Source organism: Martes martes, assembly GCF_963455335.1.
Source record: "Martes martes genome assembly, chromosome: 8".
Taxonomy (NCBI): Eukaryota; Metazoa; Chordata; class Mammalia; order Carnivora; family Mustelidae; genus Martes; species Martes martes.
The window spans coordinates 114,419,340-114,442,506 of NC_137895.1; the positions used below are offsets into that span (position 1 = coordinate 114,419,340).

At 47.0% G+C, this 23,167-nt stretch overlaps 1 protein-coding gene across 1 annotated transcript in view; it reads right to left on the reverse strand.

Moving 5' to 3' along the window:
- Positions 1-2,721: 2,721 nt before the first annotated feature.
- Positions 2,722-23,167, reverse strand: part of SVIL (supervillin) — a 149,724-nt gene continuing 129,278 nt past the window's right edge. The window contains exons 30-40 of the mRNA XM_080810694.1: positions 21,845-21,989; positions 21,209-21,485; positions 16,805-16,956; positions 14,049-14,154; positions 13,212-13,419; positions 11,400-11,533; positions 9,807-9,962; positions 8,059-8,202; positions 6,939-7,063; positions 4,416-4,571; positions 2,722-4,317 (exon numbers count right to left, since the gene is read on the reverse strand). Of these exons, the coding sequence (XP_080666820.1) occupies positions 4,231-4,317; positions 4,416-4,571; positions 6,939-7,063; positions 8,059-8,202; positions 9,807-9,962; positions 11,400-11,533; positions 13,212-13,419; positions 14,049-14,154; positions 16,805-16,956; positions 21,209-21,485; positions 21,845-21,989 (1,690 nt within the window). The 3' untranslated portion in view covers positions 2,722-4,230. The remainder of the gene's footprint in view (positions 4,318-4,415; positions 4,572-6,938; positions 7,064-8,058; positions 8,203-9,806; positions 9,963-11,399; positions 11,534-13,211; positions 13,420-14,048; positions 14,155-16,804; positions 16,957-21,208; positions 21,486-21,844; positions 21,990-23,167) is intronic.

Here is a 23,167-nt window from a genome sequence, read left to right on the forward strand (position 1 = left end):
GTCCCCTTGACACTTCCTAGTCACTCACTAGTCATTGCTGTTCCGCAAGGCTCTGTACAGAGGCCCGTTTGGAAGTTTCTGGCCCTTACTCTGGACTGGGGATTGAGGAAGGCCTGTGAAAACAAATCCCTAGATCGTTTCTCTGGGCCCCAGCTTTATGCTGCCCATCCTTGGTGAGGACTGGGGAATGCTTGTGGGGTGGTGGAGCTGGGCCCCCACGATTGCTGGCTTAGGCCTTTGCAGTGTGGCCCAGGTGGCCCCAGCTTCACATGCTCAGACAGACATCGAAGAATCAGCATGGGAGCCCTATTGTTAACAGAAAATTATAATGGCAGAGAACAAATGCGACCTTTTTCTCAAAAAAAAAAAAAAAAAAAAGAATACGAGCATACATCTCTGTTAATAGATGCAAAGAAAAATCTAGAAGAACATAAGCCAAATTACTGAAGTACTTGGATTTGAGAAGTGAGGACGAAGACACTCTCCTTGACCAAACTTTAGTCAGGCTTCTCTGAGCCCAGCTAGGTCCTGTCCCTCGGTGTGTCCTCCAAGAGCACAGTTTTAGCACAAATCCTGTCAGATAGGTTTAGTCAGATCCCCTGCCCTCTCCTCATTATCCCATTGCCCTCTGGATCTGATGGGGTTCGTCATTCTCCACCATCCCCTGGTGATGTCTGGTCATCCAGGCCTGGCTTCAGCAAGAATCTGGTGAGGTCAGTGTAGCCAGATCTCCCCTTTCCCTCGTGTTTCCTCTTAGTCATTTTCTCTCCACTGACTTTGGCTATAAATTCCCACTCTTCCTTGTATCTGCAGTTGAGCCCAATCTCTCTCCCCTACCTCATCGCCAGGATCCCTATACCTATTGTGATAGTCCCAAATAGTCTGCCTTACTGCCTTAATGACCGGCATGAGTAATTATTTAGCCATGGGGACACCTGTGACTATCAATTCCTAAATTATATATTAGGTTTGCATCCTGTTATTTGCATCATACTATCATGTTTACATTTTTCACATCGATCAAGTGTTAGTATTTTTTAAAACAGTCTCCTTGACCTATACATGGCAGAAAACCCACCTGTGTAAGGTGTACAATAAAGTCCTAGGACTTCATTTATAGAGTTGTGGGACCATCGCCAAAGTCCAGATTGAGACCAATTTCCATCACACTCCCCCAAAAGATCCCTATGTGCCTTTGCAGACAACCTTCCCTCCCATCTCCTGCCCCAGCCACCATGGATCTCCTCTCTGAATGGATTTTCTGAAATTTCATATACGTGGAATTAAGCAACAGGTGGCCTTTCGTACCGGTTTCTTTGGCTTGATGGTGTTGGGGTTTACCATGTGGGAGTGTGTATTAGCAGTTCATCTCCACGTCGTTAGAGAATATTCCTTTGTATGGACACACCATATTCATCCATTTCTAGTCAGTGGACAACTGGGTTGTTTGTGGGCTTGTGCTGTTATGAATAATGCTATGAATGTTTGTGTGCAAATCTCTGTATGGACAGAAGTGTTACTTTTATAATCAGGAAAAAAGAAAAATGACAAAACTAAAGACCAACATGGATATAGATTGTCAAGCTGTTTCTGGAATGCATCTTCTTTTAGCAAAATGGGAGCTCTAGACGTGGGGCCAAAGTTTTAAAATAAGGAGGGAAAGACGTAGGTCCTTGAGCCAGATTTCCCTGACCCTGATCTGTGCACGGCCTAAGAGGAACAGGGACAGTGGTCTCTGTCCTCTGGAAACTGATGGCATTCGCGCAGTTCCTCCATCGCCTCGGAACACACGTGGCAGTCATGAGTCCCGCTGCAGCTCTGACGGCAATCCCAACCCAAACAGCACTCCTCTTTTCTGAAGTCCTTTGGTTCAAAAGCCACAAATTAAGGCAGCTACACGACTCTGCCATGTTTAATACACGTACCCCAGGGTGGTTTGCTTCTGGAGCGGCTATAGAGAAAGGCCTGGAACGCTGGGGCAACTCATCGGCTGAGTTGCTCAGATTCAGCAATTCCGGTTTTTAGGCTGTGTCCTTCCCGCCATATGCAAAGTTCCAAAGTTGCAGCTGTGAGGGGAAAAGCAGTAGAAAAACCAAGGAAGAGAGGATCCGGGTCTGCAAGCAGGAAAGAGACGCAGGAAATGACTCAGATGAAGAGAGGCAAACAGGAAGTCAGTAGGTATACGAGATGGGCACCCCCTTTACAGACAAGAGGCAGGAAGCCAACTGCCGACACCCTGTCTACACCGCTGATGACACCGATCTTATCTGCGGCCTCAGCAGGCTGTCCACTGAAGCCCTCCCAGCAACCTGAGCTCCCGTCTGTGTATACAGGGATCTGGGTGACTCTGAACAGTCGCCCCGCCTCTGTCCTTTGGAAACTCCCCCGGTTGGCTTACCTGCTCTGAGCCCCTGTTCCTCTTTGCATTCTGCCTGCAGGACACTAATTTTGAATGCCCCCGTCTCCTTTCCCCTCTATGTTGATTTCTTTGGAAGGTTCTACTCGTTCTGGGTTAATCTGTAATTCCGAGGTATGTGGCTACACTACTTCACCACCGAAGCTTTCCTATTTCAGCTCCTGTAATGGGAACATCAACACCGGCAGGCATTAGCACTTGAAATATCCGAAGAGCTTCTGCTTGATCCTCCCCGAGAACCAATCCTCGGATGTGGGCAGGATAGCTAGTATTGACTCTCTCTCTCTCTCTTTTTTTTTTTTTTTCCAAACTGAGGGAATCAAGGTGGGAAAGTTCAGTGACTGTCCAACATCCCACGGTCTCAAAGCAGTGGGCCCGGGAGCGGGTGATAGGCTGCTGACCTCGAGTCCCAGGGTTAGGACACACAAGCAACGTTAAGTGACAACATGTAAAGCCAAATGTGCTGTTATCTGATGTGTTAAGACTGAGACCAAAACGGGGCTGGGTGGGTAGGACAACAATTCACAGCAGGTCTCTGGTATTCATTCAAAACCACAGTTGTGGGATTTTATGAATATAGGAGCCTGTGGGGAGTTTTCTCATTTTTAGATTTCCCATTCTTAAAAAGACACTGAGATCCTAAGTAAGAAATGCAAAAACAGTTTCAGGGTAAAAAGCTTCTGTTGAGGGATGATTTGCAAAAACCCGTCTTCAGTCTAATACTCAGAACGAATGTTATAGGTCCAAAGTCTATTCAGTTATATGACCCTATTAGAAAATCTGGCCCTAAACTAAATGAAAAGTTATAGTGGTTAATATTTCATAGCAAAATACTGATTCTAGGTTAACATTTACAAAGAAAACCCCACATTGTTCAGAAAGGACCATGCCTGGGATCCAATGTGAATCAATCAATTACTGTGTTTATTCTTGAAGCTTTTATTTTGGAGTTCTGTATCGCAAAATGACATGTTTCATGTTTACAACAGGTGTTAGAAATTTGAGATTTTTTTTCCTTTCTACTATTTGAGAGTAAAATTGGAGATAATTGTTCCAAACCATCATCAAAAAATGCAGAGCAAACTTTTCTGTATATAAACTGTACATAAAAACAAGGCACTATACATTTCAGGGAGATATTAAGGTAGAGAGGTGGATTCGCACAGTCTTCAGAGCCCATGCCAGGAAGTACAAATTCCTTTGTTCATTTTAGCACCAGAAGCAGCACTCAGAACAAGTCAGACCTAATGCTGAAGGAGACGTTTCTGAACGTGTGTGAAAATACGGAGGGGTGCCCTAGCTAACGCCACAGAAGCGACTCCATCTACCTTTTAAAATTATTTTGACACCAAAAGAAAAACAAATCTTAAGAGTGAATGAATACATACTGCTTTGTTAAATACGTATTTGATTTATATGGTGTTTATATAAATATATATATTTTAGAACCCACAAACTATCAAAATAACACTTTAGAAAGAGAATTGCTTCCAAAAAAACTAGGCATTCCACCGGATGCGGCGGGCAGCGTGGGAACCGCCGCGCCTGTGCACATGGGGACGCCTTTATTAACATCACCTGCTGAATCGTGGAAAGAGAGTTTCCAAAGGGCTCGCTTAAACATTTACAAAATGCACAAATCCGGGACAAGCAGTAGAGCTGATCACTTCAGGTTTTGGAAAACTCTGATTTAAAAAATCTTTGTTGTTTTTTTTTTTTTAAAAATACCAGTCCAAGAAAAAAAAAAAATACCCATTTCCCTGGTCCAACGGTATTGAAAGTGACGACAGAGGTTCCTCCAGCATCTCTCCCGCTCAGAACAGACCTTTCGCTTTCTTCAGGTTCACCTGCTTCCAGGCAGGCAGTGCGTTGTACTCCTCTCTCGTCATGTCTAGTGCAAACTGCAAAATGGGGAGAAACGCCCCCGTGGGTGAGTACAAGCACTCCCAGCCAAGCCCTGGGAGTGCTTAAATGCCAGTCCCCAGGAAGACCAGCTTACCTCGAAGTCTTCATCCGTGAGATAAATCTCAAGCTTCAGAGGATCAACTCCCTCGGGCAGTGGCCTGGCCAGCAGATCGGCCAGGGGGTAAATGGTTTTACAGAGCTTGGCTAACACATCTTCCACAAGGGTGATTTGATTGGAAACTTCTGTATCCTAGAGAAGAGGAGGAGGGAGCAGAGAGAACTTCATGCCCTGCACGTGCACAGATGTTCCCACACACCTGTGCACACACAGCCGCGTTGGCTGCTCTGTGCCCCAGCCCCAGTGGCTTGCTGGGGCGGAAGCAGGCTCTGACATGGAAAGGAATTGCCCACAGCCTCACAGTTCTCCTGACTTTTAGATGTCTCCCCACCCCTACCAAATAAATCCTGCCTTGGGGCTGCCTCAGAAAAACATTTAGGGACCAATCACATGAGGGAATTATGGCATAAGATTATTAAATTTGAACTCTATAAAGACTAGAAACATTCAAATAATGGAATTTGTTTAAAAGTCTTTAAAAATAACCTTAAAAGGAATCATATCCTCTACTATCAGCCCCATTTCTCAATCTGGAATAGAAAAAGGTAAGAAAATGCATCTAGAATATGCTGTTGAATCTAGATTAAAAACAACAACAAAAACCACTCTGTGCATACAATCTGAACAGGTTATTCCATGTAAATGATCTTCTGGTGTTAAACCTGGAATCCCAGATTGGCTGCCCTCCTTCTAAGTGGCGGGAATGAATAACTAACGGTGCTGCCAAATTCACTGATGACGGTACAGACTAGTGATCACAGAGGGGGTTTTGGAGCAAGCCTGCATCTGAGACCAGGGACAAGCTACGGCAGGTTTCTGTGCCTCCGCTCCTTCCCTGGAAAAACAGGGATAACACGAAGATGCATCTTAATAGACTACTGTGAAAATAAATGAGAAAATAACACGTCAAGAGCTTGGAGCCGTGCCTGGCGCACAGCATGCACCTGGCATTCGGGTTATTACTACAGGTTGGTGTCTGCACACCATGCTCCAAGGCCACTGCCGCCCCGGAACCTCCAGCGGATACAGGCAACAGGGGGATTACTGCCTTCAACGCAGACTGCAGGAGGCCATGACCGTACGCGTCGTCCCTAGTGTGGACTGCACGTTTACGGTGAATGGAGCCCTCTGCCAGGACTGTCAGGCTCCTCCCCGTGCGGACCCAGTCCACTTGGTTCCAGAGAGAGGTGAGGCTCAGCAGGGCCGCTTGCACAAACATGCACTTGCACTAAATATCCATTGTTAAACAGCAGTGAACTCTTTCTTTAAACCTGTTCAGACCTCCCATAGAATACCGTGACCTCTCCCCTGGAACAGCAGCTCTCCTAGACAGCAAGAAAACGGAAATGGAACAAACCTATTTCCTTCCCAAAGCAAAACAAAACAAAAAACAAAAAAACCCCTTGGAATTCCTAGTGCTAGCAATGTAAAAAACTCGTAACTTAAGAAATTCGACAAAGCTGTACTAAGCTTTTTTTTTTTTTCCCTATGTGGTTGGAAAGTATAACATTATAGTTAATAATATGTTTTAGCAAATAAAGGTTATGATAAATGCTTCGTGTGCTAACACCAGCTGGTGTCATTAAAGACTATTAATGGGCTATTAACACTGCTTATCAGGAATGACTCACGATACATTCATTCACTCTGTTATTTGAGCAGGTTAATCCATCACAGGTTTATTTCATGTCTCCTCTAACACAAGGTTAATGTCTGAAACAAGAGGATTTTGTTGTGCCTTATACAGACCTTGAAAAGCGACAGATTTTTAGCTAATAGAAGGAAAAGATGGCAGCTTTTACTTACATATATTTTGCAGAGTAATTAAGTTCACCTTTGCTTTTTTTTTTTTTTTTAAGATTTTATTTATTTATATGACAGACAGAGATCACAAGTAGGCAGAGGCAGGCAGAGAGAGAGGAGGGGAAGCGGGCTCCCTGCTGAGCAGAGAGCCCGAAGCGGGGCTCGATCCCAGGACCCTGGGATCATGACCTGAGCCGAAGGCAGAGGCTTAACCCACTGAGCCACCCAGGCGCCCTCACCTTTGCTTTTAAGTTCTTTTAACTTGAGCACCAAGTATAGAAAATTAACCAAAATAGCTCAAATGATTTCTTCTATTCCTGAGCAAATTCTATGTAGACTTGTTAATGTGTTGTGAAAGAAAAAATGTTTTCCCATTTTGAATATGCAATTGATGATGGGGCTCCTGGGTGGCTCAGTGGGTTAAAGCCTCTGCCTTCGGCTCAGGTCATGATCCCAGGGTCCTGGGATCAAGCCCTGCATCGGGCTCTCTGCTCCGTGGAGAGCCTACTTTCTCCTCTCTCTCTGCCTGCCTCTCTGCCTACTTGTGATCTCTGTCTGTCAAATAAATAAATAAAATCTTTAAAAAAAAATTAAAAAAAAAAAAAAGAAAATGCAATTGATGCTTTTCCCCAAGGTAAAGTCAACCCACAACCTGAACAGCAGGGAGCTACCTTCACGGGGAGAACGCGTGCTCACCAGTTCTGTGATCTCGGCGATGTCCTCTCTGTGCTCCCAGCTGGGGAACATGTTGGTGAAGGTCAGGGGCTCCAGACCAGCATGGATAAGGTAAGACTTGGGGGGCGGCCTCTTGATATTTTTTCCTGTAGGTACACAGAAGGCAAGGTCAGTACACCCAGGGTTTGGTCTGAAGAAATGGGCTTTCTTTGATTTCCTTTGAAAGCTTTTCTTGTTTGGCCCCCTTATGGTTAAAATGCAAGTTATGAGAAGTTCATAGTAACACATGGATGATGTTTATACAAAATGTCAATTTCATGCATATAATGATGCATAAAACTGCAGGTAATTGACCTGAGTCTGACAAATGCTTCTAGAACTCTGGATGGGAGAAAGTCTCTCTCCATGGCTTTGGGTAAGACATTTTCTTTTTCCTGTGGTCACTTGTAGAGAATGCCTCTGCCTTCCTGATGCAGCCTTAGGTTCAATGACAGTTAAACAGCTAATGACAGCATTTTATAAGCCACTCTAACTTAAACATTTGGTGGAAATGTGTTACTTATTACTGACAAGCTTTTCAAGAGAGAATCAGCTATACAAACTCAGTGAAACTAATCCATGAAACCTGAAAAATTAAGATAAGAAACTAAGGGCATTTTTCACTTCATAAAAAATGCTATAAATTTTAGGTGAATGGTATTGTGAAAAGCCATGAGTTCACTACATTTTTTTTTTCCTAAAGATATAACACTAAAAATAATAGTGAATGATAAAAAGGTTGCCATTGGCTCTCCAGCCTGTGCAGGGAAGCTTTCCACTCTCAGACAGTGTGACGCTCCGTGGTGTGTGGGGGGTGGGGGGGGAGGGGGAGGCCCGCAGGTCCCCAGCGTGGTTCATTCCCAGGGCAAAAGAGTTTTAACCAGTCCAGGGTATTCTACAATGTAGTCTTTGACCTTGAGGGTAGCAACTTAGATGGCCCAGTTATCTAAAAGAGAAAAATGAATTCTCATTCATGCTGATAGCCAAGAACACACTAATCTCAAAATTAAGAAGCCTTACAAAATTACTTGGCTTCATCACTGTCTGCCAGGCCATATCAAGACCCCCACACGGTGGTTCAAGCTTGCGCCGTGACCCTCACCTTTGCAGTACCGGAGAACCGTCTCCATGGCGCTCTTCCGGTCGGAGGCCCAGCGAATGCGGGCCGAACCGGTGATCTTGTTCTCAATGGGCCACCAGCCTTGCCAGAGGTACACCTCATGGTGATTGTCAACAAGGAAAAGAGCTGCGAGGGCAAGGACAGAGCAGACAATCAGGGCCTCCTCCTCGGATGCTTCCAGTTCACTCTTCCCCAAACCCAATGGAGGTCTTCCCTCCCTACTGCTTTTGTCAGGGGGGACAGAATTCCTTTGGCACAGGCCAAAGGGTGTTTGTGATGCCTCAGCCCTTTGAACATTTGGTCAGAACAAGCCTCTGGGCACAGAGGTGGCATCTGTGACGGTGGCCTCTTCCCCTCCCTTTCCCCGCATCCTCTCCTCCCATCCCTCTTCAGCTGCAGGCCTGCAGCGGCCCTTCTGAAACTGGCAGCGAGCTCAGCAAAGGAACAGCGCACGTGTCACTCGGGGGCTTGTGAGCACTGTGTATCTCTGGGGAGCACTTTACAAACTGGAAAGCGCATCTCCCTTGCTCTACAGGTCACTGATGTCCATGCCCCACATGTGACTGCATGTAGGCAACCAAGTTCGGGGTTCTTTGCAAGAAAAGCAGGCTGTAAGTAGATGTGTTCTGCCTCTTCCTCCTCGCTTCTTCTCATCCAGTGGTCACGCTCTTACGCCATGTGGCCAAGGGGCTCTCACACTTGCCAGGTCCGCCTGACCTGAGTCCCTCCCTAATGTGCGTTTCAGGATGCTGTGCACACCACATCTGTGAAAAGCCCCAAGACTTGACTGCAGGAGGGCTGGAGAGTCCATGCATGTAGCCCACTCTCTGGTGACCATGACTGTCCCAACCAGAACAAGAGCACAGAGGTTCTGGCTTGAGGTGGAGGTCAAGTGGAAACAGCCCTGCCCTCGGGATCAGAAGACATGGGCAGGAGCCTCAGCCCTGCCCTCCAGCCTTGGCAGGCATGGTTCTTTGGCTGACTCAGCTGATGCTCTGACTCCCTTGCTCCCCAGCCACTCGCTTTCCTGGGCTCCCTTGCAGCAGAGGGCGGTCATGTGACAGAGCTCTGGCCAATGGGATGTAAGCAGGAGACAGCCGGGGCTTCTGGGAAAGCTTTTGCTTTATCTGATAAAAGGGAGAGACATGGCCATCCCTGCCCTTTTCCCTACCCCTTCTTCCTGTCTTAAATGAAAACATGATAGCCAACTGCGGACCATGAAGCAACGAGACTGAGGGGAGCGTGGGAGAACAGCACAGATTCCCGACCTCTCAGCTTATTCTTTTTTTTTTTTTTTAAAGATTTTATTTGTTTATTTGACAGACAGAGATCACAGGCAGGCAGAGACGCAGCCAGAGAGAGAGGAAGGGAAGCAGGCTCTCTGCTCAGCAGGGAGCCTGATGCGGGGCTCAATCCCAGGACCCTGGGATCATGACCTGAGCCGAAGGCAGAGGCTTTAACCCACTGAGCCACCCAGGCGCCCTCAGCTTATTCTTAACCGACCTCTTTGGGCGAGTTAGGTAACCGGGTCTCAGTTTCTTAGTCTGTAATGTACGAATGATGTGCCTTTGGGGGTAGGTGTGAGGATGAAATGAGGTAACATAAAGTTTCTTGCCAGTGTACTTGGCAAATAAAAACTGTTTACTAAATATGAGTTTCAAATAAAAAGGCTCTTTGGAAGGTGCATCTTCTGCGGCTCAGGGCACAATGTCCCCCTTCCACGGCCATACCTGGCTGCGGGGCACTATAAAGATCTTCCTGCAGGAAGGGCATCGAATTGACCACAGAGGGGTCTCGGGCGGGGTACATGAATTCCGTGGCTGCGAAATCACCAGAGGAACTGCTGAGGATGAACAGGCGGGGTGTGAAGTTAAAATTTCCAGGATCTTTGAAAAGAAAAGAGAACAAAGCTGAAGACAAAATATGCACCGAAGTACATCCTAGATGGATTGGAGAATTAACATAAAATAATCCAAAAATTAGTGTGAAGATGGGTAAGATTTATCTGAACTTGGAGGTGGGAAGGCCTTTTTAATCATAATTCTAAAGGAAATAATGAAAGGAGAAGGGAGTTATGTGATGACAGTATAAAAATGAAAAATTTCATTGCCAGGAAAAAAAAAAAAACCAACCCAAACAAAATGAATAGGCAAGTGACAAAACGAGAAATACGGAAACTTGTTACTATCTTTAGTATATAAGGGAATATAATAAAGATAAATATTTCAATAAATTGTGTGGCAAAAGGCAAAACCAGAACACTCACCAAAGTAGAAATACAAATGACTAGAAAAAATTAAAGTGTTTCACAGTATTTCCAATTTAAAACATTAAGTTAAAACAGTGCTTAGATATCAGTTTGCCCCACTAATTTTGGCCAAGAGGAAAAGATGACCTACCGAGTCTCTGACTGTACTGGGAAATGCACAGTCCGTGTATATGCATATTGTATGTATATTGCTGATGTAAAGGGAACTTGGTGCCAGTGTCCTGGGGCACCCTTGTTGATATGTACTCTAAATCTTTTCTACCTTTACCATAGCAGTTCTGTATCCAGGAATTTAACTAGAAATAAATGCAGATACTTATTTTAAATTTATTCAAATTTATTGTGTAATGAGGAAAACTTGGAAACAGCTCTCTAATCTAAAATCAAACTAAAAGAGGTTAAGTAGAAAATGGCAGTATACCATCTTCATGGAATACCTTGTGGTCACAGAAGTCTAAATATGAACACCTTGAGAAATTGTTCATAATAAAGGGGAAAATCGGTATAAAACTGTATAGTGCTATCCAAAATTTTCTTCAATATAGATATGTATGGATCACAGAGAAATGTTAATTCTGGTTATCTTTGAGAGAGGTGATTATAAGGGACCTAGTTTCTTTTTCAGCTTCTCTCTGCTGAACTCCATTACATCCCAGCGCCAAGGATGCTGGCCAAACCAAAAGCATCTGGTTCCACAGGATCATACTGTGTCATTGCTCAACTGGTTTCCTAGAATCTTCTTCCCTCTCTTCAAGTCACGCTTACCTTCAAGGCTCTGTTTAAATGCCGTGTCTTCTGTGGCGCCACTCACGATTTTCCTGGTGGAACTCCTCTTTTTTCAACTCTCAGCCTCCTTCATTTGCACCTCTTTTATGACCCACAGAAGTTTTATTTGGCATTATACCTGTCTTGCATATTATATAGCATCCTTATTGTGTTGTAGGCCTATGAGAACGTAGCCTAGGTCTGATTCACTGGGTGTTGTACACAGTACAGGCTCAATAAACATGTATTGACTAAATTAGTGATGGAAGGCAATGGAACATTCTATTACCTTGAAGCATGCAGTCGTAGGCTTTCCTATCTCTCCTTCCTAAAGCGTCCCAGAAGCCCAGGGGCTCGGATCCCTCGTCACACTCATGTATTGTCACTTTGCTGCTACTATGCAGTCCTGCTTCCAGGGGACATCTGCAAGGAGAAAATCCAGTAAGTTTGTTTTGTTTTGTTTATTTTTGTTTTGTTTTAAATAAGCCCTAGAAGTGTTGGCAGTGCAAAATTATTCAAGACTAAATCTACAGACCAGTTCACCATCTATCTTCTTCTTTCTAACTAAAAACAGTTCTTCCAAATGAATGGAACGTGCTCTGTGGTTTATGAGTGTGTGGGGGGGAAGGGTTGGGGGGCGATGAAAGGGACTGGCTGGGCCCTTAAAGAAGAATGTCTGATTAAACGTAAGATGTAATGAAAGTGATACACATTTTGATATATAACATACATACTTACTATTCCTTGTCCTCTCCTGCTAGAACATAAGCTTCATGGGGAATGAGACTTGGGTTTATTCACTAGCCAAGTCCCTGGTCCCTGAATCTGGGCTGGGCACCAAGTACATGCTCAATGGCACCTGCTGAGTGAATGAGTGAGGGAGTTCACTGTTTTGTTTTTTCTCAGGGATCCAAGGGGGAAAAAGCCAATGGACCGGGGAGGACTCTGACTACCTCACTGAAGGTTCGTTATCACCCCTCCCTGCTCCCTGGTGCACAGAACAGGGTCTGGAGATGAGACGTGTGGCTTCCCAACAGGCTGTCTGTCACAAGGGCACTGGCCTGCGTGCTCCTCTCTGCCCGCTCCCTGGGGCCCTGGCTTTGTGAGCAGTCCCAAGGGAAATCTGTGTCCCCTGCCGCACTGCCCTGGGGCCCAGAGAACGGAGTGGACCCGATGACACTTTGGTGGCATACTGCGGCCCTGGAAACTTTTCACTTTTACTGTTCAGATGTTACCACCGGCCTCCCAGGGCTCAGCCTGAGGGAGCACTAGGCACCCCCCTGAATGCCGGGGTGAGGCTGGGCTCTTGCTGGTTGTCTGTGGAGCCCACTGAGCACGGGCTGCCGCCTCCTCTAGATGGTGACTGCATGGTACAGCCCACTCCCTTGCAGGCCTTCTCTTCCTGCTTCGGTTTTCCCTCTTCCCCAGCGGCCCTCGCGTAATGCCCTGGACTGGGTGCTTCCTCGGCCAGCTGCCCAAGTGTGGGTGCCTGCCTGGGACAGGAACCAAACCCAGCCCCTGCTGTGCTGTGCCCCACAACTGGCCCAGGCAGGCCGACCACTCCCTGGCAGGTGGCTGCCTTACAGAAGGCAGAAACGCCATCGTCCTCTGAAAAGGGGGCATTTTAGAGTCGGGCATGGTTGTGGTCTCCCAAACTCTTTGTCAGCTCCATGCTTTCGAACTTTCCATGGCTGTGGCAGAACTAAAACTCTGAACCCCTAAAAGGTGTTTGAAATTTGCTCTCATTTTTAAATGACAAAGGACTCCAGGCTTTTCATTCAAAAGCTCAATTTTACCTACAAAGAAACTAAAGCCCTCATTGGGGTCATTTCCCTCGCTCCTCCCTCTGCTTTTTATGGAGGCAGGGGAAGCCTCAGAACGCCGGGGAAGCCCTCACGTTGGCAGTATCACGGGAGTCGTGTGTCACATCTGTTTGGAACGTCAGAGTCAGCTGACAAGGTTCAGAACTACCCCCCTGCTGAAGTCCCTTTAAGTATACCGGGGCATCTAGGGGCTTCTACTGGGTGGGTCTCCCCTCCCGCCTCAGCCCTTGTCCCACAGGGAAGCCCCTTCTGGAGAGGCCCTCACGCACAACACTCACTGTTCTTTGATTTTATTTGCTGCAGTCCTTCCAACCTCCTTCGTGTGGGCTTGGGCTTTGCATCCGTGCCACAAGTAAATGAGGGCTTTGTTTACGTTGAGGACGACCATGGAAGTCCTGGACCTCAGGCTACTACAGTGACAGGCCACTTCCAGCAAGTTTCCTTCCATGGGCACTTCTCCTCGCACACAGTACAGCCTCCACTCGCCTGCAGGGGGCACCAGCGGCACAGAGTTAGGCCGGGTGCTGCCCGGAGAGCTGCCCTCCTTCCGCAGTCACCAGCCAACACCAACCCCCAGCCCGGCCCAGCCTGCGGGGAGCAGCAGTCAGCTTCCTGGCGGCCCAGAAGGTACAACTTTTTGGAGTTAGAAGTGGTTTATGATGTAGAAAAACCGTTTTTACAAAATTTGTAAATACCCAGGTAAATCCTATAACCAGCATCGATGCTAAGCCCTTTCTTTGGGGGGGGGGGGCAGGGATGTTGGCTAACAAAAATCTCAACTTATAATGGACGACCCACTTAACTCTTCTCAAGAGGAGACAGAGTCATTGTGAGAATTCAGTTTAAGGTGGAGTCATCTTCCAGCCTCCTACATGCAAAGCCGTACCCTGAAGAAACTCCACAGGACCAGGGGCGGGGTGGGGTGGGGGGTGGTGGGGAGGGTTGGGTTTCCACTATGAGCTCCCCATACAGCTCATTTGCAAGGCCAACGTTAGGAGGTTTTCAGGAGTAAAGACACACCTATATAAAAGGAGATTTACTCTGACCCCACTTTTATATAAAAATACCTTTCAGGAGAGGGAGAAAAATCTAATTCCAATAGTAAAGTGACTTACTCTGTGCATTTTCTTCCTCCTCTTCCCGTCTCCCGGAGTGCACGACCATCCCCCCTTGGAAACACTGCAGAAAGCAGGGGGGCTCCTTTCCCTGCAGAACCTGGACCTTCCAAGGTAAACATACTCCAATAAGTAACACGTACTGGGTTTTCAGAGTCTTAAAAATAATACAGGCCTATGGTAGAAAATCTGGAAAATATCAAGAAGTGCAAACAAAAGCCAGTGATAATACTATTATCTATCTCCAGATAACCCCCATAAAAATTCTAGAGCCTAGCTTTCCTTTCCAAGTATTTCTCAGGTATATGTTTTTCCCAAGCAAAAACAGGACTGTTGTTTTATGTTACTTTATATTGATTTTCTTCGCTTGATGTTTTTCGGTCACCAAAGGCTCTTGAAACGTGAGTTTGGACGTTTTAATGGTATTTCACGGTGGAGATGTAACATGACTGATTTAAACACATTTAAAACAAAATCTGCTTCTCAGCAAGGAAAACGACTGATCACTTAGTAATTCGGGGGGGAAAGAATGGTCTCTTCTGCCACTGTGCCCAGAGTCCACTCATGGAGCCATGTGCCTGCCGACCCCAGACCACAGCCTGCCCCTCACCTGTGAGCCACCATGTTCCAGCAGGTGGTAGCTGCTTAGTAAACGTGTGGGTTGACTCCACCCACTCTCACTTCGGCTAGACAGTTTCCTTTAATGGGAGACTGCTGATTAAGCCTGGCAGTTGGGGCACACTGAAAGGTAGGAAGCATTTCCCCACCAACTGTTAACTTGCAAATCTCAGGGCCTGTTCTGCGTAATTAAGTGCCATTTTGCAGCGTTTTATAGGTCTGAAGTGTTCTTATATCCCCTGGCTTGACCAAAAAAAAAAAAAAAAAGCGATGCTCAAACTCGAGAGGTTAAGGCACAAAATTCTAAAGGGGATTTTAAAGGCATGATTAAAACCTGGCCTTTATGAAAATTAAAAAGACAGTCGAGATGACCCATAATTAAGAATAAATTAAAATGCAGTGGTCTCTAACAATTATTTACAATTATTATATGGTCTACAGGAGGAAAGGTATATCTTTTAGGGAAGAGGAGCGACTCTTAGGAAAGGCCAAGTGAGTGTTGATCTATTTTGGAGAAAATTCCTGTTCTTATCCTTTTTTTTTTTTTTAATTTGTTCAGTGTTCCAGGATTCATTGTTTATGCACCACACCCAGTGCTCCATGCAATACATGCCCTCCATAATACCCACCACCAGGCTCACCCAACCCCTCACTCCTCCCCTCCAAAACCCTCAGTTTGTTTCTCAGAGTCCACAGTCTCTCGTGCTTCGTCTCCCCCCCACCCCCACCGATTCCCCCAACTCATTTTTCCTTTCCTTCTCCTAACGTCCTCCATGTTATTCCTTATGCTCCACAAGTAAGTGAAACCATATGATAATTGACTTTCTGTACTTGACTTATTTCACTCAGCATAATCTCCTCCAGTCCCGTCCAAGTTGATAAAACTTCATCTTTCTCTTCCCTTGTGCTATTGTTAACTACTCATCCAAGATCGTGAAGTCTCTCTCAAGACCCCACAGTCAACTCTTAATTCCTAAAGGATGGGACCTGATGCAAAGGTAATCTGAACATCAAAAAGAACTGTTTACAAAGTCTTGGCACTGGTATTACACAGGCCCTGAGGTTATAACGGTGGGGAACAATAGCAGGCATTGTCTCTTCCATGCTTGTAGGGAAAGGCAGAAAATAAGTAAAAGTAAACACAGTGTATTCAAAATGTAAACGAAATGACAGATTGATTATGTGGTTTTAAGTAGTGGTAATAATACAAGTGCTATAAAACATAGTAACAGGACAGAGAATAGGAAGGGATTTGGATAAAATAGGTGACATATGAACAGATATCAATCTTTTGAGGTTGAAAGTTACTATGGATACAGAGGAGATTGTGGGAAGGGGAAACTGTGCAAAGGCCCTGGGGTAGGGAATGGCAAAAAAAGGCTAGAGCAGCCCTGGCCATGGTGAGGGTGAGGGGTGATGTGGGAGAGGTGTGCAGGACCAGCCACGAAGGTGCTAGCAAACCACCAGGAGAATGCTTTGACTGCAGTCCATGTGTGATGGAGGGAAAGGGAACGACATGTTCTGACGTGATCCAGAAAAATCACTCAGGCCGCTGTGAGGAATGCAGATGATGGCAATACTGACATTCATGTTAATCTCTGATATTTCCTTAGGATAGATCTGTGTAAGTGGAAAAAGTGATCAAAGTTTATGAGAATTTTAAGGTTCCTGAGCCAATCTGCTTTCAGGATGGCTGTTTTAAGCTATCTTTCCCAATGGAAGTGTCCTGCTAAATCCTTACCTGCCTTGGATCCATTCTTCACAAAATCTCTACCAGTTTTAGAAGTGGAAAATAGTATCTCTTTGTTCTGTTTACAATTCCTTGAGTATTAGTTAAGTGGAAACTTAAAAAAAAAAAAACCCTATCACTCACTGGCACTCTGTATTTGATTTGTGGATTTACTATTTGCAGATACAACATCTCATATAAGAGCATATGACTGCTGGCCAGGTAGTGGAGACATGATTACAGAAGCCCAGCCTGGAATCTGGGGGAGCCAGCCAGGACTAAACGTCACTCGTGTGATGCTGTCTTTGTTCACTGGACTAGCTCTTCAGGGGACCAGGCCACCCCCCCTGGAGCTCCCCAGGAAGGCCAAGACTCTCCTCCACGGGGGCAGCTACTTTCTAGAACTTACCTGGGCACCCCTCTCCTCATCCAGCTCCACGGTCATCAGAGCCGACGTGCCCTTCTCACTCACGGTTGACTGCCGGCCTTGCCAGAAGAAGTAAACACACTTCTCTTTGCCAGCCACCCGTACTGAGTGCTCTCCCTTTTGTCGACTTCCCACTGCAAACATACAAAAACCAAGAGGGTGAGGTAAACAGCTGAGAAGCCAAAAGAAGAGCAAATATATGGCTTTCTTCTCCAGGCTCCATGAGGACAAACTGTGAAGAAATAGCTTTTGGCCACGGGGCTGAGGACAAAAACCATCTTTCTTCTAGTTAACTGATCCCAAACCTCCAAACTGGAGAAAAAAAATGATCTCGCCTTCTTGATACCCTGAGAAAAACACCTGTCATCCTACAGGAAGGCAGGAGATCGCTCCAAGGGTGTGAAAGAAAAAAACGGCGGCTGCCAGAGCAGGCCTCCCAAAGACACAAATGAGTTTTCCATATCATGCCATTTTTTTGGCATAAGATTAGCCAGTAGAGAAAAGATATTAAAAACAACAGCTGGGCCAGCTTTAAGCACAAAGGGAAAAATTTAGTCTGTGAAAATGATTCAAGTTAAAAAAAAACAAAAAAACAAAACACACTCTGAAGTTTCCAAGTTCTGTCAGAAATGGAAGAGCTCTATTGCTGACATATCACTTCCATAAACGAATCTGGGATTTCAATCGTATCTGTCCCCAGGACGGCAGCCAGGATGGAGCGCCTGCTGTCCTTACTGTCTGGCACCTCCCAGGCACACTGGTCAACATTACCAGCACCCAGGACACAGATCTCACGAAAGAGCAGGCGTGGAAAATTCACTGGTCAAGTGGTCGTTTTAAAATGGCCATATTTCAAAACTCACCTCGCGACTTTTAGGTTTATACTGTACTCCAGACTCCTCTCATTCATTCATTCATTCATTCATTCAGCAGATAGTCACTGAGCACCTACAGAGGGCCTGGGCCTCTCTTCGCAATACCAGGATAAGCAAGACACACCAACCCCCTGCTTTCATTCTGACCAACAGATGAGCAAGACAGTTTCAGAGAGTCCCAAGTGCTCTGAGGAAGACAGACAAAGGTACGTGACCCACGGCAGGGTGAGTACCAGTGGGATTCCCTGTTGAGGGAAGGCCTCTCTGAGAAGGTAACCGATGACAAGATGATAGGACCTGCGGGCAGACTGTTCTGGAATGAATGAGGTCAGGAGACTAAGCTGTTACCTCAAATGCCTGCCTGGGTGGTCCCAGATAGTGGTGGTCCACAGGGGAGAAAACAATTATAGCCCCCATGCTTGTTGAAAATTAAAGATGATAACTGGAGTCTCTGTTTCTGTATGAACTCAATTTTTCTCACCTCCGAACCCATTTCTAACATCACAGCTGTCTTGGAGTTTGAAGGTGAGAAGAAAGCTCATTTATCTTAGGTTCTTAAGAGACCAGGGCCATATTTATTTGATTTTTTGGCCCTTTAGCGAAGCACTCTATAAACCGTTTTCATAAACGATTATAATACTCCTTATAGCACTTTGCCTAAGCATGGCCTTTAGTGCCATCTTTTGTGGACATGAACTGGTCAAGCCCATGTATTTTTAAGTGGACAAAATAAAAGAGAAACTATCAATGAACAGGTCAGGCATTTTCACAGTTGGTTTGGAAGGCACTCCTTTGAAATTTCTGTTACTTTAGATAGGAACAAAACTTTGCCTTTGATTAGCAATCCCACCCTTCAAAGCAGTGAAAATTAGTCCTGTCAGCTGGGGAAAGATAGGCTTAAAACAAGTCACAGAAGTTGAGACATATCTTGAAGTTTGTTACCACTTAAATACATTGTGTAAGTATATACTCAGGTTTCAGTAAGAACCAATGTTTTACACCACCTACCATCTTAATGTGGACTTCAGTATCCACACCTAAAACAGAAGTATTTTCTTAAAATGGTTCATAAATAGTGTTCAGTACTTTTCCTTGGAGTTTTTGTCAATATACCCAAATTTCATCCTACACACAACTTAATTTTTAGTTCATTTATTTTTAATTTTAGCCAAGTAAAGACTCAGCTTTCAGCAGTAAGACATGATGGACTGTTACCTTTATAGCCTTGATCAGATGGTTGATTTAAAGTGTCGCTGTCTCGTGCCTCAAAATACTTTCCAGAGTCAGTTTGTGACCAGGAGTTTAGTTTAGGAGTAACGGAAGACACACAGAACATCAAGGACTTCTGGTCAGGTGGTCTTGCGGCAGAGTCCCACATACTGCTCACCTACTCACGGTAGCTCGGCCTGTATCAAGCTCCCGAGCTGCCTGGCCTGGTTATGGGGCAGGACCGACCCCACCAAGGCCTTCTGTTTCCCCTCCCTGGAGCACACAGTTCACTCCCCTACGGAGATCTCTGTGGGCCTGTGCAGGTCGGCTGGCGTCCGCCAGGAGGACGGCTGTCCTGCCTCTGTCCTCTGTCCTCTGCCTCTGCTGACCCTGTCCCAGAAGAGCTTCCCAAGCTCCGAGTTCAGTCCTGTCTGCAGATGTGACCCTTGTGGGGTACGAGTGGTGAGGGGCTGGACCACAGTCCCCCAGGGGCCACTGTTAATGTCACTGGGCTATGCTTCTCTGCTCCCAGAGGGACCGTCTGGATATCTGAATGCTCCCTGCTCTGACTTAATGCTCTGCAGCTGGACTTGTTCAGAGTTGTGGCTGTGGAGATGCTGCCGGAGCCGGCGGTGAGATGTGCGTTGAGTATACCGGGAGGAAATACAGAAGAAAGTATCTGCCTGCGCCAAGTCATTATTTCTTAGGGGCCTCCAAGAGAATAGGCCGTGAAGGCCTCCTAACTCTTAGATTCACCTGATTCACAGTGATTTTGCTTTTGTTGCTCAGGACATCGGTGATGATTATTCCTGTGCCAGGCCCACGCTAAACATCATCCGTGCCAGATTATAATAATCTGGGAGCTGGGTACCACCTCTGTTTTCTAGGTGAGAACACTGATGCTCAGGCTAAGTCACTTTACCCACCTTGCAGAGCTGGTATGTGGGGCCTGAGAGAAGATGCGGAGCTGGGCTGTATGGCCCCTGAGCCTGTGGCCTTTACTCCAAGCCCCAGGGAAAGGTGGTCTTAGGGTCCTAACCTGCTCTCTACTTGCTGTGTGACTTTGGGCAGGTGACTTAGGCTTGTGTCCTGCTCCTCACTGAGCGATTGGCATAATGACAGGGTACATCGCGTGGAGCCTGGGGAGGCACTCAGTGAGGGTGGGCAGCAAAGCCGCCAGTGCTGTGCCTCATGGGCCGGGTGGGCCTCCAGGACCGGGGCATACTGGAACAGCTCTGGGCGCAGCCTCCTGTCCCGCCAGATGATGCCCAGCCATGGGCTGCCCATAGAGCCGGCCTCAGGGAACCCAGCTCTCCTCCCACGGCATGACACAGCTGCCTCTCCCCACACTTGCCTTACAGTCATTTATGCCATATGCTTCTAGAAGGTAGGGCCTGACGTCTTTACTTCCCCCTAAAATAAGTGTCTTATAACCAGAAGACAGATTAGGTGCTCAGTAAATGCCACCAGCGATTAACAGACTGAATTAGGAAAGAAATGAATGGGTTTTGAGTCTACGGGGGTCTGATCAGCAGACCACAGCCTCCACCCCCCTGGGGCCCTAGGGGAGCCACAGCTGGACAGCAAAGAGGCTGAGAGGTGAGTGAACTCTCGAGAGCTGAATCTTGAGACCACAAAGCTGTGACAAACTCCTAAGCGGTGCCGAGAATGGGCTACTTCTTGGCAGGGAATAGGGATTCTCCCTCCAAAGTCCACTGGCTCTCCCCGCTCACTGCCTCTCGTGCGAAGCATACGATTGAGTGTTTTCCTCGAGTGGTTTCACTGACAGGAACCGTGAGCAGCTGGACTGTGTATTTCTTCTACCAGATCCCCAGAGCGTGTGGGTGCTCTCAGCCTCAGAGGAAATAGCTCCTTTTATTTCTCATCAATCTCTGGTGTGTTACCACACCATGTGGTTCCAGTTCTAAGCCATCCAGATACGCTTCACAAGCCTTTAATCTAGGCAGCAGACAGCCACATGGTAAGTATCACTTGGAGGCAAATCACCACTTTCCTAGAGAACATCTGGGGACGGAACTGGGGAGGGAGTGAGGGGAGCAGAGAAACCTTAATATGCATGTTTAACTTCTCGAGGGAACCATGACCTTCATCAGCAACACTGGCTCATTGGGACCCATCTTCAACGTTGACCGAATGGTCCTCAGAGCAAACCATCAGACTGGTGCACTGTCCGCGCGGCTGAGGGAAAGGCAGCGTGCACGGGGACGGGGCTCAAAGACGGGCTCGCTGCTACCCCCAAGTCCCCCGGGTCGGCGCAGAGAAAACGGAAGTGCTGACTAACCTGCGGTGCTCACCATGTACTTCCACTTGACCACATAGGCGTCCCCCTCGTGGAACTGCCCGATGCTCTGCTTGGGAAGCCTGCTGTAGTCGAACTCCAGGATGTGCCAGACATCCACAGACACACTGGCGATCTCAAACTGCCTCCTGTCGTCCCCTTCCACCAGGCCGTAGCCGCGACCCACGTTCACGCCGTCCAGCACCGTGCCCGCTGTCGCCTGGGGCACCGGCACCATCAGCGCCACATCGTACGGCTTGGCTTCGGCCCTAGGATCTTCCTATGAGGGAAAGGAAGGACACTGGTTCAGCGGCCTGTTTCTAAAGCCACTTCTTGTGACATTCACTCCTGTTCCCCTATTAGTGGGACAGCGGAAAAGTCTTTCCAGTTCTGTCTCAGCATTTCACTGCGTTTTAGGGTAGGGCTCTGGAGTCCTAAATAGCCCCCCACGACACTGAATGGGTCGCCTGGAAACTCTGGAGGCACAGGCAGGCCCACTCTGCCTCGGGGAGATAAGACTATAATGGGAAACCCGTTCTCTGGTCTCCCAGAAACCCTGGGAAGGCTTTTAGCATCATGGCCTCTTCTGCTGGGACCTCAACTGAAGCCTGAGGTTTGAGACTTGCTTCCCAAAACTACCTTTGGCTGGGCAAGCTCGCTGGCGCTCTTCTCATTAGGTCTCTTCAGTTCGGTCCAGTCAAGGAACTTCTCTTTAAACAAAATTGTCTCATTGTGTTCTGTAAGTCTCCCGAATATTGCCCAATCAGGTCGCCCCTGGCCTTTCCTGCAAGGGTGAGGGGGAGGAGACAGGAAAAGAACAGAGATTAAGCCACGTGTAAACAAAGGAAAGGGACCGAAAACAGATACACGTGGCCACTGAAAACAATTCAGAATACATTAGCGGTATGGAGAATGAGTGGTTCGTGCGGTCAGGTAAGTGATATTTTAGTATTTCAGCCTGAAGCCTGGCAAAACTTTGTGTGTGTGGAGTTGAGATGCCTGAGTGGGATGTGAACCCTGTCAGGACTGGACTTTTCTAGCAAATTGTTGTATCTGGGACCTGCGGAGGGCGGTGCACTAGCCTGGGAGCCAGGAGAAGGCAGGAGCCACATGCCCTCAGAGTCCCCGGCAGATGCTCACCATGTGTCTGTCACTTTAATGGGTAGATGGGAGGGAGGCCCTGAATTCTCTATTAAGTCATGTTACAATGAAGCTCTCTGGCGTCCAGGAACAGATGAAATTCTCCTGTTACTAAAAGGAGCATACTTTCATAGATCATTAAAAGAATTTCTGCATATTTATTTCTAGGACACCAGACAGGATAGTGGCCCCAGGGGAGCATAAGTGCACAGAAAAGGAAGTGGCACAGCCCAACCTGGAGGCCTGGTCCTGCCTCAGGATCGCAGAGCTTGAAACGGCTCCAAACACCGGTAATTCAGAAACAAAGTCAAGGACATGGTGGCTGAAGAGGGTTCATGAGAGCATTGTTCATCCTTCCACATCAGTCTTTGGTTGTGGACTGAGACTGGGGCACTATACTCCACGAGACGGCCGAGCAGCGCTCACTGGGGCCCGTGCTCTCTCACTTCCTGTTTCCTCAGGACTCGGCTTCTGACGTCACAGCTAGGGCCCATCAAGGAGGCTGCCGGCTCCTAGGGAGACTGCTGGGGGACAGCACGGTACACACGTGCTCCCACCTCGTACTCTCACAGGACTCTGGGAACCAGGTACCAGCAACTCTGGAAAATTCAGGGCTCCCTTGTGAGGCTGGGTCTTTCATGGCAAATGTCTGAATGATCATCCTTCATATAAATTTTACTCCGCAGAGTTTGCTAGGATGCCTATCGGCAGAGCGCTTGCTTTCAGCTTTAGACAATGATTTTTTTATGCTGGGAGTCAAGCAAGCATGAGAGGCAGTGGGTGGCAGGGGCAGGGGGGCAGGAGCGCACGAGCATCTTCCTC